This window comes from Trachurus trachurus, assembly GCF_905171665.1.
Source record: "Trachurus trachurus genome assembly, chromosome: 4".
NCBI classification, from domain to species: domain Eukaryota; kingdom Metazoa; phylum Chordata; class Actinopteri; order Carangiformes; family Carangidae; genus Trachurus; species Trachurus trachurus.
Window position 1 is genome coordinate 14,041,282 of NC_139898.1, and position 12,108 is coordinate 14,053,389.

At 44.5% G+C, this 12,108-nt stretch overlaps 1 protein-coding gene across 3 annotated transcripts in view; it reads right to left on the reverse strand.

Annotated features, from left to right (window-relative positions):
* Positions 1 to 475: 475 nt before the first annotated feature.
* notch2 (notch receptor 2) overlaps positions 476 to 12,108 on the reverse strand; it is a 47,395-nt gene continuing 35,762 nt past the window's right edge. For all 3 annotated transcript variants that reach the window (XM_083970419.1, XM_083970418.1, XM_083970420.1), the window contains 16 exons: positions 11,806 to 12,007; positions 11,344 to 11,497; positions 10,945 to 11,129; positions 10,649 to 10,781; positions 9,944 to 10,195; positions 8,747 to 8,859; positions 7,492 to 8,021; positions 7,045 to 7,386; positions 6,539 to 6,681; positions 6,195 to 6,399; positions 5,943 to 6,030; positions 5,675 to 5,825; positions 5,265 to 5,584; positions 5,004 to 5,151; positions 4,521 to 4,618; positions 476 to 3,880 (listed from right to left, as the gene is read on the reverse strand). In XM_083970419.1, coding sequence (XP_083826545.1) covers positions 2,438 to 3,880; positions 4,521 to 4,618; positions 5,004 to 5,151; positions 5,265 to 5,584; positions 5,675 to 5,825; positions 5,943 to 6,030; positions 6,195 to 6,399; positions 6,539 to 6,681; positions 7,045 to 7,386; positions 7,492 to 8,021; positions 8,747 to 8,859; positions 9,944 to 10,195; positions 10,649 to 10,781; positions 10,945 to 11,129; positions 11,344 to 11,497; positions 11,806 to 12,007 — 4,507 coding nt within the window. In that variant the 3' untranslated portion in view covers positions 476 to 2,437. The remainder of the gene's footprint in view (positions 3,881 to 4,520; positions 4,619 to 5,003; positions 5,152 to 5,264; positions 5,585 to 5,674; positions 5,826 to 5,942; positions 6,031 to 6,194; positions 6,400 to 6,538; positions 6,682 to 7,044; positions 7,387 to 7,491; positions 8,022 to 8,746; positions 8,860 to 9,943; positions 10,196 to 10,648; positions 10,782 to 10,944; positions 11,130 to 11,343; positions 11,498 to 11,805; positions 12,008 to 12,108) is intronic.

A 12,108-nucleotide genomic window follows, 5' to 3' on the forward strand; every position in this document is an offset into this window, starting at 1 on the left:
ATTAATATTCATTTAAATCACTTGCTTTGAGCAGCCTACTCTGTCGTATGAAGTATCCAATCATGTTGATAAGTTTTGTGCAATTGTATGGAAATGTTTGTATTGTTTGTTAAGTGGATGTATGTGGTTTTATTGGGTGGCAAAGCAGTTTCCCCTTGGGGATCAATAACGTTTTCTAATCTAATCTAATCTAAAGTTTATAGGATGAAAACTATTTATTTTGACTGTATTTATAGGAATATGTCATTGATGATTATATATTCCATGATTATCCATGAAATGTCCGAGACACACTGGTACAAGAGTTAAGTTCCTGTCCGTATCTTAAACTTTCAAGATAGAATAACATTAAAAGTCATATATAAACAGTGAGCACTACTTCCAATTGTGACACCACTAATCAATAAATGAAAATAATGTACGCCATCTGTCAATAAACATGATGAGAAAACAGTCAAGAAAGCAGAAATCTATCAAGATCTGGCCTTTATTTCAAAAAGCACATTTGGTTGTTTTCTTTTCAAACAGACAACTTATTTGATCAGTTTTAGTCTATCATATATAAACATGGTAACAACTACTTCATATGGCATGTATATTATAGGCTATTTGGTTAACAGAGGAATAAAAAAACATTTTATATACAAAACATAAACACATAGCCTTGCATATGTACGGGATCTAACATGCACAATTAAATGTTGACTGACATCTCGTTATACAGCATGTGTGCTTGTGACGGAGATGAAATTCAAAGATTAAAGCCATGAAAAGTCAGGCGCTGAGAACCTCAATGAAACATGGAGAATTTGGTTTGTTTACTCACATACAGTAGTAATTTACAACAAGGGCAATGGTTCTTGGTACAGGATGTGTGTGCTGCGTGTCTCACTGTGTAGAAATTGCATGACTTTAGCAAATGAGGGCAACAACCCACATAAATTTGGACTAGATGGACATTTTTGGCAAGAATATAGAAAGATATTGTTTTGGGGACAACTGATGTTCTGTTTTTAAGTAAAAGAGTGAATGATTGTCTGTGTCTACAGAGCGGTCACACAAATCTATGCTCAACATCAACTTTAAGGAGAAGGAAAAGAAAATCCTTGTATTAAAACTAGCATACTTCCAGACTTGGTTTATGAATCTTGACAAATTACAAAAGGTGCAGAGATACACTGATTGTGGTTAAGCAAAAGGCAAAACTGGTTAAATGAATTTGGAATAGAAACTATTCAGAAAAGAGGCAGTTTAAAGGTAAAAACATGCACCTCTGTAACATTCAGAATCATTCAAGAAGTGCGAACAGTTTCATACAAAAAACAAACAAAAAAGACATTTTAAAAAGCCAACATGTCTTTTCCAAATAAGCTTGGAAACAAGCAGAATGTGGTATATGTTTATGTACATTTCATCATACAACAAACTTAAACCGGTGGCACTAAAAATTAACTGTGTGACAAAACAGTTTTTGCATAAAGTTTGTCAAGCTTGTGATTGAATCCCTACACAACACAGGAAGTATATAGGCACCAACTGTGCCGGTATACACAGAATATGAATGTGTCCATACAAAATCTGATTTGGTTTTCAAATCAACTCTCCTGTATTTCTGTAAGAGTAACTTCAAAATATGTTAGTTTCACTGTTTTCAGTAACAAAATGCCTTTGTGTGCCGAGGCTTTCTTTCTGTAATTTCCTTGGTGTTTGCAGCCTATTATTTATAAAATCCCCCCTTTAGCACAATAAAAAAACTATGCAGAATTAAAAAAACAACAAGGCAACAATTAGGTAGTTCTGCTTTGAGAATAAAAGCATTAACTGAATGTGACCCATATAAAAAAAAAAGTAGACTGAATGGTTTCAACAACCAGAGTTAGTATCGGCAAGCTCATCACATTGAACAACACATAAGGATAGCATATAGCACGAAGAAATAACTTGTCTTTACATTGTCTCCAAAACAGACAATAGCAACGCAGAATGTCTGGAGTCCCGTCTCAGTGTCCGTCAGTCAGTTTTTTCTGATGCAATACCAGCTGACCACCATCTGGTCGGCAGCTCCTCGATGATCCCTCCATGAACAGTTTGTGTTTCGGTGCCAAAGTCCTGACTCAGCCAAAATAGAGCAGAGGATGTTCAGCTGGGATCGAAGGAGATACACGGAAAAGCGAACTCAATGATTTTTGGTACTGAGAACTTTTTCTATCTACCTGATAATACTCAATGATGTTTCAGAAACTATACACACAGTTTTCTTAAGTGCAAAGGGGTGAAGAAAACATCAAAAGGGGAGGGGGTTGATAATAATAATGAAGACTATATAAAGAGAATTAACAAAAAGAGGTGAGAAGAAACATTGAACAGGTTAATATGTGTTGTTATTTAACTACACAGAACCCCAAAGTCAGTCTGTTCATGCTTTCCCCTGGCATGCCTACGCAAACACCTGCATGTTTCCAAGCTGAGGCTGCTGGGACGCCTGCTGCATCTGTTGCGACTGTGGCTGCGGCTGCACCTGCTCTGGAATGTGTGTGTGGTGTGACGACGGCAGTGCGTGGTGGGGGTTCCCCAGAGGGGTGGGGCTGGTGGTGACGTCAGACCAGTCTGAGTTGGAGTGCGGCGAAGAGGACGACCAGGGGTCTGGGGATTCTGGCGAAGGAGTGAGATAGGGGTGCTCACTGGGTGGGTGGGCAGAGTGGCCAGGGGTGGTGCCTTCTGAGCCGGTGGTGGCGTAGCTGTGCTGGGACGGGGGTGTGGGGTATTTATCCATGGGCGCGTAGGAGGGCAGCGGACGAGACTGGCCTTCGATCGCTCCGTGGCCTCCGCTGATGGGGTGGGGGTGCTGCAGGGTGTGGGAGAGCCCGTGGGGCATGCTCAGCTGCTCCGACATCTGGTACATCATGCCTGGGGTGCAGTGGAGGCGGCCCGGGGCCTGCTGCGGGTGGCCCGGCCCCTGGCTCTGGCTCTGGCCCTGGGACTGCGTGACTTGTACTTGCCCCGGCTGTGGCTGCTTCATCATCGCCTGGCCTCCTCCGGCGGTCATCATCTGGAACGTGACGATGGGCGGCAGCTGCTCTCTAGTCATGGTGACGTTCATGGGGGTCAGCATCGGGCCCTGGCCGTGGTGTTGGCCCATGCCGGGGTGGGACCCCCCCATCTGGTGTGGCACGAGGCCGAACATGTGGCCGCTGTAGCCGTGCTTGGTCATGCCCACCCAGCTCTGCTGTTGGCCCAGCATGTGGCTGACGGGGGGCAGCATTTGTCTGGAGGTGGGGCTGCTCAGCAGGGGAGGGGAGTTTGCCGTCGTGGACACGGTGCCGGACACGTCGCCTGTGTACGAGTGCGGTGATTCCAGGGAGTCGACGGGTGACATGGTGACAGAGCTCTCTGGAAGCCCCCCTGCTGCTTTGACGCCATTTCCGTTCCCTCCTCCGGTGCCTCCTCCGCTTCCTCCTCCTCCCACTCCGGCAGCCACGCCGGGCCCCTCCCCTCCAGCGGGCTTCTTTCTTCTCTTTGCCTTCATGTCTTTCAACTCCTTAGCTCCCCCGCCAACGCCTCCAACCTTTGCCCCGCCTCCGCCCCTCCTGCTCTTCTTCCCCTGTGGTCCGGGCCGCATGCCGATGAAGCCCGCTCCGTTGGCCCCGCACATGACAGAGTTCCCCCCTCCGCCCATGTGGTTGGGCCCGTTGTGCGGGCTGTGAACCAAATTGTACTGGTCCAGCAGGCGGACGATGTCGTGGTGCATGCGCTCTTGAGCGGTGTCTCGTGGCAGCCGATCCAGGTGGTCAGTGATGTCACGGTTGGAGTAGTGGTCAAGGAGAACCTGAGCTGCCTCGAAGCTCCCTTCTCTGGCCGCCAGAAAGAGTGGCGTCTCCTCCTGAGGGAAACACACATAATGATAAATTTAACCCATAATGTACAAATTCAATATAAATATATGAGAAAGCATTTAATCGTTACTGCTCTGTACAGTCCCTTCAGTCTAATCTGTGGAGTTACTTAACGCAATAGTAGTTGTTTTACTGCTTATGGAGTGTGTATGTTCATCTTTGTGTTGTGATGTTCATCTTCTATTTTAGCACCCAAAGTGGCCAAACATAAATGCATGTGTTCTTAACCTTTTTCAACCCAGTGTCTTTATCTGGGCATACAGATTGACATCTGATAGTGAGATTATATTTAAGTGTATAGGGGTGGTTTGAAAGGTTTATTTTTAGAGTTACCATTAAAACCTGCATGAGGTGAGTACAGAGTAAGTTCTGACACACAGATGATGGATTCTGCTTGAGGTATCAGTTTCAACTCTACAACTTCACAAATTAGTCTTTGAAGAGTAAAAGTGAAAGTCCTACTGCGAAACAATAGCAGATTTGTCACTTTTTTCCACAGATAACACACCATGACATACACCTTAGTACTAGATGACACTGTAGTATTGGATATACAGAATTCATAATCAGAGCAGAAAATTAAAGAACAAGGTTTGCAATGGAACAAATGAAAACACAAGGACAAACCTTATTGTCTTGCATGTCACGATTAGCTCCATTCTTCAGAAGCACAAGAGTGGCCTCGACATTATTAACTGCAGCTGCCCAGTGGAGGGCAGATTTGCCTAAAATGGAGGGACAGTGAAAAAAGAAGCACATTCATGTTAAACAAGAAGTTATTGCATTTTAGTTGCCATTTGATCTGTTCTGAGATTTGTAAGAGCTATCCAACTAAATTTTAAAGGATTCAAGTAAGCACTAGGCATATACATGACAGATTTTGATGGATTAATCTTCTATTAAATGCTTGGTACTTGGCATGGTTATTCATACTAATACAGCAGGTTGAAAAAAATCTTTGTTTTTGTCATAATTCAACAGGTGCATAAAATACTGACTATGATGTAGACCAGCCATAACAGTGTTTCCCCTAAAGCTGCATAGACAAGCCAGTCTGCAACACTGGGTCCAGTTCAAAAGGAGTAAATCAAACATATATGGCTTCCTGACCATGGTCGTCGACTGCGTTGATGTCGGCATGGCAGTGGATTAGCTCTCCCAGCATGCCCTCCTCAGCTAGCCTGGCTGCCAGGATCAGGGGAGTGGTGCCATCGTTCATCCGTGCATCCAGTTCTGTTGCGCGGTTACGGATCAGAATCTGGCAGAAGACAAAGACACAGACACATGAGATGATGAATGATGAGAAAAGGTCTTACTTATTGGACCAGATTTTATAGTTCATTATCAGTTCGAGATCAGAAATCATCTCACTTGGAAGACGCCCTGGGCATCAGCCGCCACAGCAGCATGCAGAGGCGTTCTGCCCATGTTGTCGTGGGCGTTGGGATCGGCTCCAGCATCCAGCAGTCTCTTAGCGGCATCGGCTCTGGCGTAGCGCGCAGCCAGGTGCAGCGCCGTTTCTCCTGTGCGGTCAGTCTGGGCCATCAGCGAAGCACCTTGAGCAATCAGGTCTGAAATGACACTCGGCCCCGGTTCGTCTCCTCCACTCTCCTCCTCCTCATCTCCGTGCAGGCTGCAGTCCAGGCCTCCACAATTACGCAGTGAGGCTAACATCAGTGGGGTGAAGCCGTCTGAAAGCGTGGACATGGAGAAATTCCTTATTAAAGAAATTGTTGAAAATGAATTGGATCAAGAGTGATACAGAAGTTACATTTTCTTACCAGGTCCCTTCACATTGACATCAAGACAGTCGGTGTCCAGGTCGGCCTGTGGGGGGGTGAGTGAGATGTCAGCAGCCTTGCGGTGCTGCAGGGTCCACTCTCTTCTGTCAATGCCTCCATCCATGAGGGGCAGCAGTGGTTTATCTTCAGTCTATAAAAAAGCAACAGAACTTGAAGCAAAACTTACACCTTTCATCATATTTCAAACATTTGTTACCAAATTTGATCTGAACTGCTCCAATCCATATTTTTTCCTTAATGCACTTACTTTTGGTTTCTTGGATGGGACCTCATCATCCAGCCATCTCTGACTCTGACCTACATCAGTCATGGCTCCATCTTGGGTCTTGAAATTCCTGATTAAAAACAATTTAAGTGGAAGCAACAGTCAATCTACCATCACATTTGATCACTATCTACACACAAGAAGGTAGGTTGGTACTGTCACTCAGTAGTTGTTAGCGTTAGCGTATACTAGTATTTAAATACTTCACAAAACTGCTCGTCTGTATTCACTCACTTCAGGTCAAAGTCATCTTGTCCGACAGGCTCTCTCCTCTTGTCATTTTTAGTGGACATGAAACCATCAGGAAGCCACAGGACACCATGTTTATGCTTCCTCTTGGCTGCCAGCATCCCCAGCACCAGGATAAGAAGAATGATAACCACTGCCACTCCAATCAGGTACACGAGATAATCCATTTTAGGGGGCACTGATGGATCACCTGGAAGATACAAAGCCAAATCTAAATGACACATATTCGACGCATATTTTGTTTTCATTTAATTCAAGATTTTACCTGTAAAACGTATGTAATGGGTGTTAAGTTGGAATTTCATAAACTGATCGGCAGGTGTACTTACTGCGAACAGTCACTAGAGGATAAGGCAATTCAGCCTTAATGTGCGCTGCTGCAATGAATGATGCAGCCTCCTCAGTGTTGGAGAAACAGTCGACAGAGCTCTGGGAACATTCACGGTTGTCGATTTGTAGGTGCACCCTTGAGCTGCATGGACGAATGTGGAAATACAACAGTTAACAGGTTGTACGCTTCTGCCACCCAGTCAAGTTGCAGGTGATAGTCTTGAATTATAGTGTTGAATAATGGTCGGAAGTGTTTTTGCAGAACATTATGATGTCACAGTGAAGTCGACCTTGGTCACAGAGAACTTGACCTTTGACCACCAATCTAATCAATTCATCTTTGAGACCAGGTAACCATTTTTGGCAAATTTGAAGGGGTTCACTTCAGGCCTTACTGAGATATTGTACTAACAAGAATGGCGCAATGACATGCAGTTTATTGGGAATGCTAGAGGAAAATGTATGTAGGAAAATATGTGACCATCCCATCATGACCAATCCTTACCCAATAACCTCCTTCTCCAGCTCCCGCTTGCCTCTGCTCCTCTGTGCGCATTGTCCATCCCCCTCATCCTCACCGCAGTAAGGGAACACCATCAGCTTATTGTTTTCATCCCGCATCACGTTCAGATTGGTGCGCAGCAGGGCTCCCAGAGAGCGCAGGAAACCGTTTAGGTCCCCAAGCAGCTCTTCAGGTTGCAGCCGAACCACGATGACCAGTGTGCCAACTGCCACCTTGGCTGGAACGTCAGAAGAACAATCCAGGCCGTCCCAACCACACGCCTCGTTGTAGCAGCTCTGGTCACAGATGCCGTTACGATAGTGGTCTCCGCAGTAATTTTCATATCTGTAAATGCAGCGTACAAAGAGAAAGGGCGTTTGGTGATATGGACTCGCAATGTTTCATACTTTTGGACTGCTCTTGAAGAAAATTAAGAGGAGGGTCACATACCTGCAGAGGCTCTGTGGGTTGTCCTGGCACTCAAAGCTATCGAAGAGGCACCCAGGGTTGTCACACGCCTTATCACAACGCCCGTTCTTAAAGAGCTCCCAGCAGGGAACATTGGCAGTGCAGTTAATCCACGGCTGCTGCCAGTTGAGAGAGCAGTCTCCTCCATCCCACTGGCATTCGTGGTTGTTGCACTGATCGTCACACACATTGTCCCCCGACTGCCGCGCACACTGCAGATAGGGGCAGGCCGGAGTGCGCGCTAGTTTCTTCTCACAGTATCGTCCAGAGAAGTGCATAGGACAACGGCAGCTGTACTGATTTGGGTTGGACGGGTCTTTGATGCAGGTTCCTCCATTTTGGCAGTTCCACGGACACTTCAGTTCATTCTCACAGTGCGGCCCAGTGAAGCCGGTCGGGCACTCGCAGTACAGGTGGCCGCCTGCTGACTCCCGACAACGCCCATCATTCTGGCACCGTAGCTTTGCACAGCGGCCTCCGATTTCTGTTTCACAGTTGTGACCGATGAAGCCCTATAAAACACAACATGTCATTTAAGTGTGATAGTAACACGGTCAGTTTAGAAGTAAGCTATGTAACATTGAAGGGTCTTTGACAAAATACACAACTGTAACTATTTTACATCTAGGTTGTCCTACAAATCTGCTGCTTGTCCACTATACCTGAGCCATGGTGTGGCCCTCTGAAGCAAGGGTTAGAGTAAGAGAGAGAGCAAGAGATTAGTGGAGAGAAAACAAGTATCAAGTGTGAAAAGATTTAGGTTCAGACCTGGGAGCAAAAGAAAGGAAAACACTGAGGTAATAATGGCAGCTTACTAACTCTCTACTTATAAGTCACTCACTGTATCCTCCATCACTAGACTCCAGTGATAATAAATCATCGGAGACACTTAAGATGTTCTAAAGGTTCAAAATAGTTCTTCAATGACCAGTGTTCCTTATTAACCACAGTTAACATTTACTGTTTCCTTTATGGAGCAATATGTGACAGACATTTGACTGAAATACCATCTGGAATTATAAATGAGATATTAAGGAGAAATGTTCAAAAAAGAAAAATAGAGGAATATCACTTTCACACATTTCACACTACACTACATTTCACTGTAGATGATCCATCACTTGAGTTAATGGAAATGTACTCTGTGAAGCCTGTTCATGAGCATAAATGAGGAGAATTGAGCAGAAATCATGTTATCCTATAAAGCTAGAAAAAGTCCGACATTAAAGAAACTTACAGGGGCGCAGGAGCAGATGTAGCCATGTCCTGAGCTTGTGTTCATAGAGCAGACGCCACCGTTGTGGCATGGCTTGGACAGACACAGATCCACCATGGACTCACAATGACGACCTGAGAGACAAGATGATAGAAAAGAGAAAGTTACTCATAAGTTGAAATATTAAAGGTACAATATGTAAGAAATCTAAAGCAACTGGCTGTAAAATCATCCTAATATGTCAGAGAGACTCAGGAATAATGTTCATATAACATACTGAACTCACCAACAACAATCCTACAGCCAAAATATTCGCATTAAAAAATTTTTTTTGCAGACCGCAAATCATGTTTATGTTTCTCCCAGTCACAGCATCAGTGGCATTTCAGCCTCCGGGTTGCCAGTTAGCTTCCAATGAGCTGCAAATACGGCTGGGAGATAAAACGAGATCGCGAAAAAAAGATGATATGTGAGCATATCCTAGTTAGTTTGAGCTGCTGCTAACGCTAAAGCTAAAGGGAAGAATTACAAAGTGAAAGTTAGAAAAGAGGAAATGTGGCGAAATGAAGCCGATGGTAAATGAAGTGATTTTGTCCGGTCGTCATGTTTTATGATCCGATGTCAGAAAGTGGAGGATAAACCATAGACTGTAAAGGGAGAAACGGAGCGGCTCGTGTCGTTTATTCTGCGGTAAGACGTCTCATATGTTGGCTCATCTACAACATGATTAACATGCACAGGCTCAGATGCGGGGTTACAGTGTGTGTGTGTGTGTGTCAGCGCTGCACACACAGCGTCGGAGCGGTAATGTAACAATAACTTGCAGATCACCTGAGTGACGTGAACTCCGCTCGTAGTTACTGTGAGTCAGAGCAATAAAACAGTGAGGTTGTTGATGAATATTTAGCTTTTTACTCTGCTTTGAGACTTTGAGACCGACTGTGAGTGAGCAGAGCATAGGTTAGCCATCGCTGTCTGGCAACCTCGAGTCTGGTGGGTAGGGGAGGGGGGACAACGCACTGCTGTGTTTTAAATTTGACTGCAGCAACAATTTTGGCCACATTCTTACATATTGTACCTTTAAGCAACTGAAATACGTTTCAGGATTACCTATTAAGACATCTACAATATTGGAACCTTGTACATTGAAATAATAATAATTTGTTAATCAAATTGACAAGATAGGTTAAGTGTTGTGAGCAGATAATATGTAGGTACCCGTGTATCCAAGGCGACAGCGGCACTGGTAATCGTTGATCTGCTGCACACAGTCGAGGCTCCCAGGAGCTTGGCAGGGCTCAGACAGACATTCGTTGAGATCTCCCTCACAGTATTCTCCAGTGAATCCCGCAGGGCAGTGGCACGTGTAACGACCCACGCCGTCCACACACTGTCCCCCATTCCGACAGCGAGGTTCCCAGGAGCCAGGTGTAGGTGCACAGTTGTCCTCATTCACTTCACACTGGGCCCCTACAGAGCAAAAAAAAAAGGGGTTAGCATAAAAACAACTTTATCTCTATCTCCTCTGATTTTTAACTCAAGTTACTTAATGAATTCTTGGTTACACTTTATTTGAAGGTATCGTCGAGTGACATGACACTGTCATAAGAGTGACATGACACAGTCATGAACGTGTCATAAACATTATGTCAATGTCATAACGTTGTCATTAAGTGTCATTCGGTTTTTGTAGGGTTAGGGTTATGGTTAGGGTTAACCGAATGACACTTAATGACAACGTTATGACATTAACATAATGTTTATGACACGTTCATGACTGTGTCATGTCAGTCTTATGACAGTGTCATGTCACTCTTATGACGGTACCTTCAAATAAAGTGTTACCGAATTCTTTTGACGGCAAATTTTTACTTCTAACCTTTATTACAATTCATGTGTGTTTTCACGTGGATATGTTCTTACCACTTGTTCCAGATGGGCAGACACAGATGAAGCGATTTATAAGGTTGATACATGTTCCTCCATGGAGGCAGGGTCTCGAGTGGCATTCATCCACATCATACTCACAGTTGACCCCCTGGTAGCCTGGTTTACACTGCAGCCATGAAACAAGAGGCGGAAGTTAGCGCTGTCAGTGTACTTTGGGAATATTGGTGGTAGTTTGACATACTGTAAGCTTTGACTATATATAAGCTGCATTAGCTATATAAAAGCTTTGAAACATACAAAACAAGAAAAACATTTAAGAATTTACTTACCACACATTCATATGTGCCCTGATAGTCCTTGCATGTAGCACCGTTTTTACATGGGTTTGATTTACACTCGTCGACCATCTCCTCACAGTAGCTGCCCATGTATCCTGGCTGGCAGTAACACTTGTGGGAATTATCCTCATTTACACACCGCCCAGCATTTTTACACACATTCTCCAAGTCCACACCTACAGGAATTTGAAAGAGTAGAGGCATATGGTGAAGACTGTGAGCCTACTGTATACTACCCATGTGAGTTTTGTTTTAGTTGTTAAAAAGAACACAGGAAACCATTTTTCTATTATCTAATTTACAAGAATTCACAATCGCCCTACTGTACATGTGATTTCATGTCTGACCCTTCTTTCTTGAGAATAATATAATAATAAAGTGGTTCCTCACCCTTTTTGGCAGCATAGTCCTGGCAGGACAAGCCAGGGACGTCACAGTAAAGTCCCTTCCATCCATCCTTACAGTGGCAAGTCCAGGAGGTTGTTGTCTGAGAGCAGGAGCCTCCATTTTGACAGTGCACCTGGCTACACAGGTTTGCAAAGGTCTGCATGCAAATGAGGGAAAGGGAAAAAATGTAATTCCAAACACGGCTACAGATGTTACAGAGACGGGAGCAAAAGCACCACAGCCATTCACCTTCTGGAGTGAGACATTTTTAGTTGTAACAAGGGTGTTTTAAAATAAGCATCAATAAAAAAAAGCACTGCCTGCACACCAGTCCCTAAACCACAGGGCTATACAAACTTAGCAGTATACAGTCCCTCTAACACACACATACAGTATGCACACAGCCCAGTGGATGAATATGCATGCTACCTGCAGATAAACTCTGTTAACACACATATAAATTACCTGGCAGTTGGTTCCACTGTATCCCATGGCGCAGGTGCAGCGGTAAGTGCCTAGCCCGTCAGTGCAGGTTCCTCCATTCTTACAGGGCTGGGAGTCGCACTCATTATGTTCGTACTCACAGAATTCCCCATAAAAACCAGGACGGCAACGGCAAGAGGAACTTCTGATGCCATCAATGCAACTCCCATTGTTCAGACAGGAGCTGGAAGGAAAAAGGTATTAATTAAAGCAGAAGTAAGCGATCCGGTCGTTTTGGCTAATTTCTTGTCAGCCAATGGAGTTAGCAGTCCCCGCCCTCGTCCC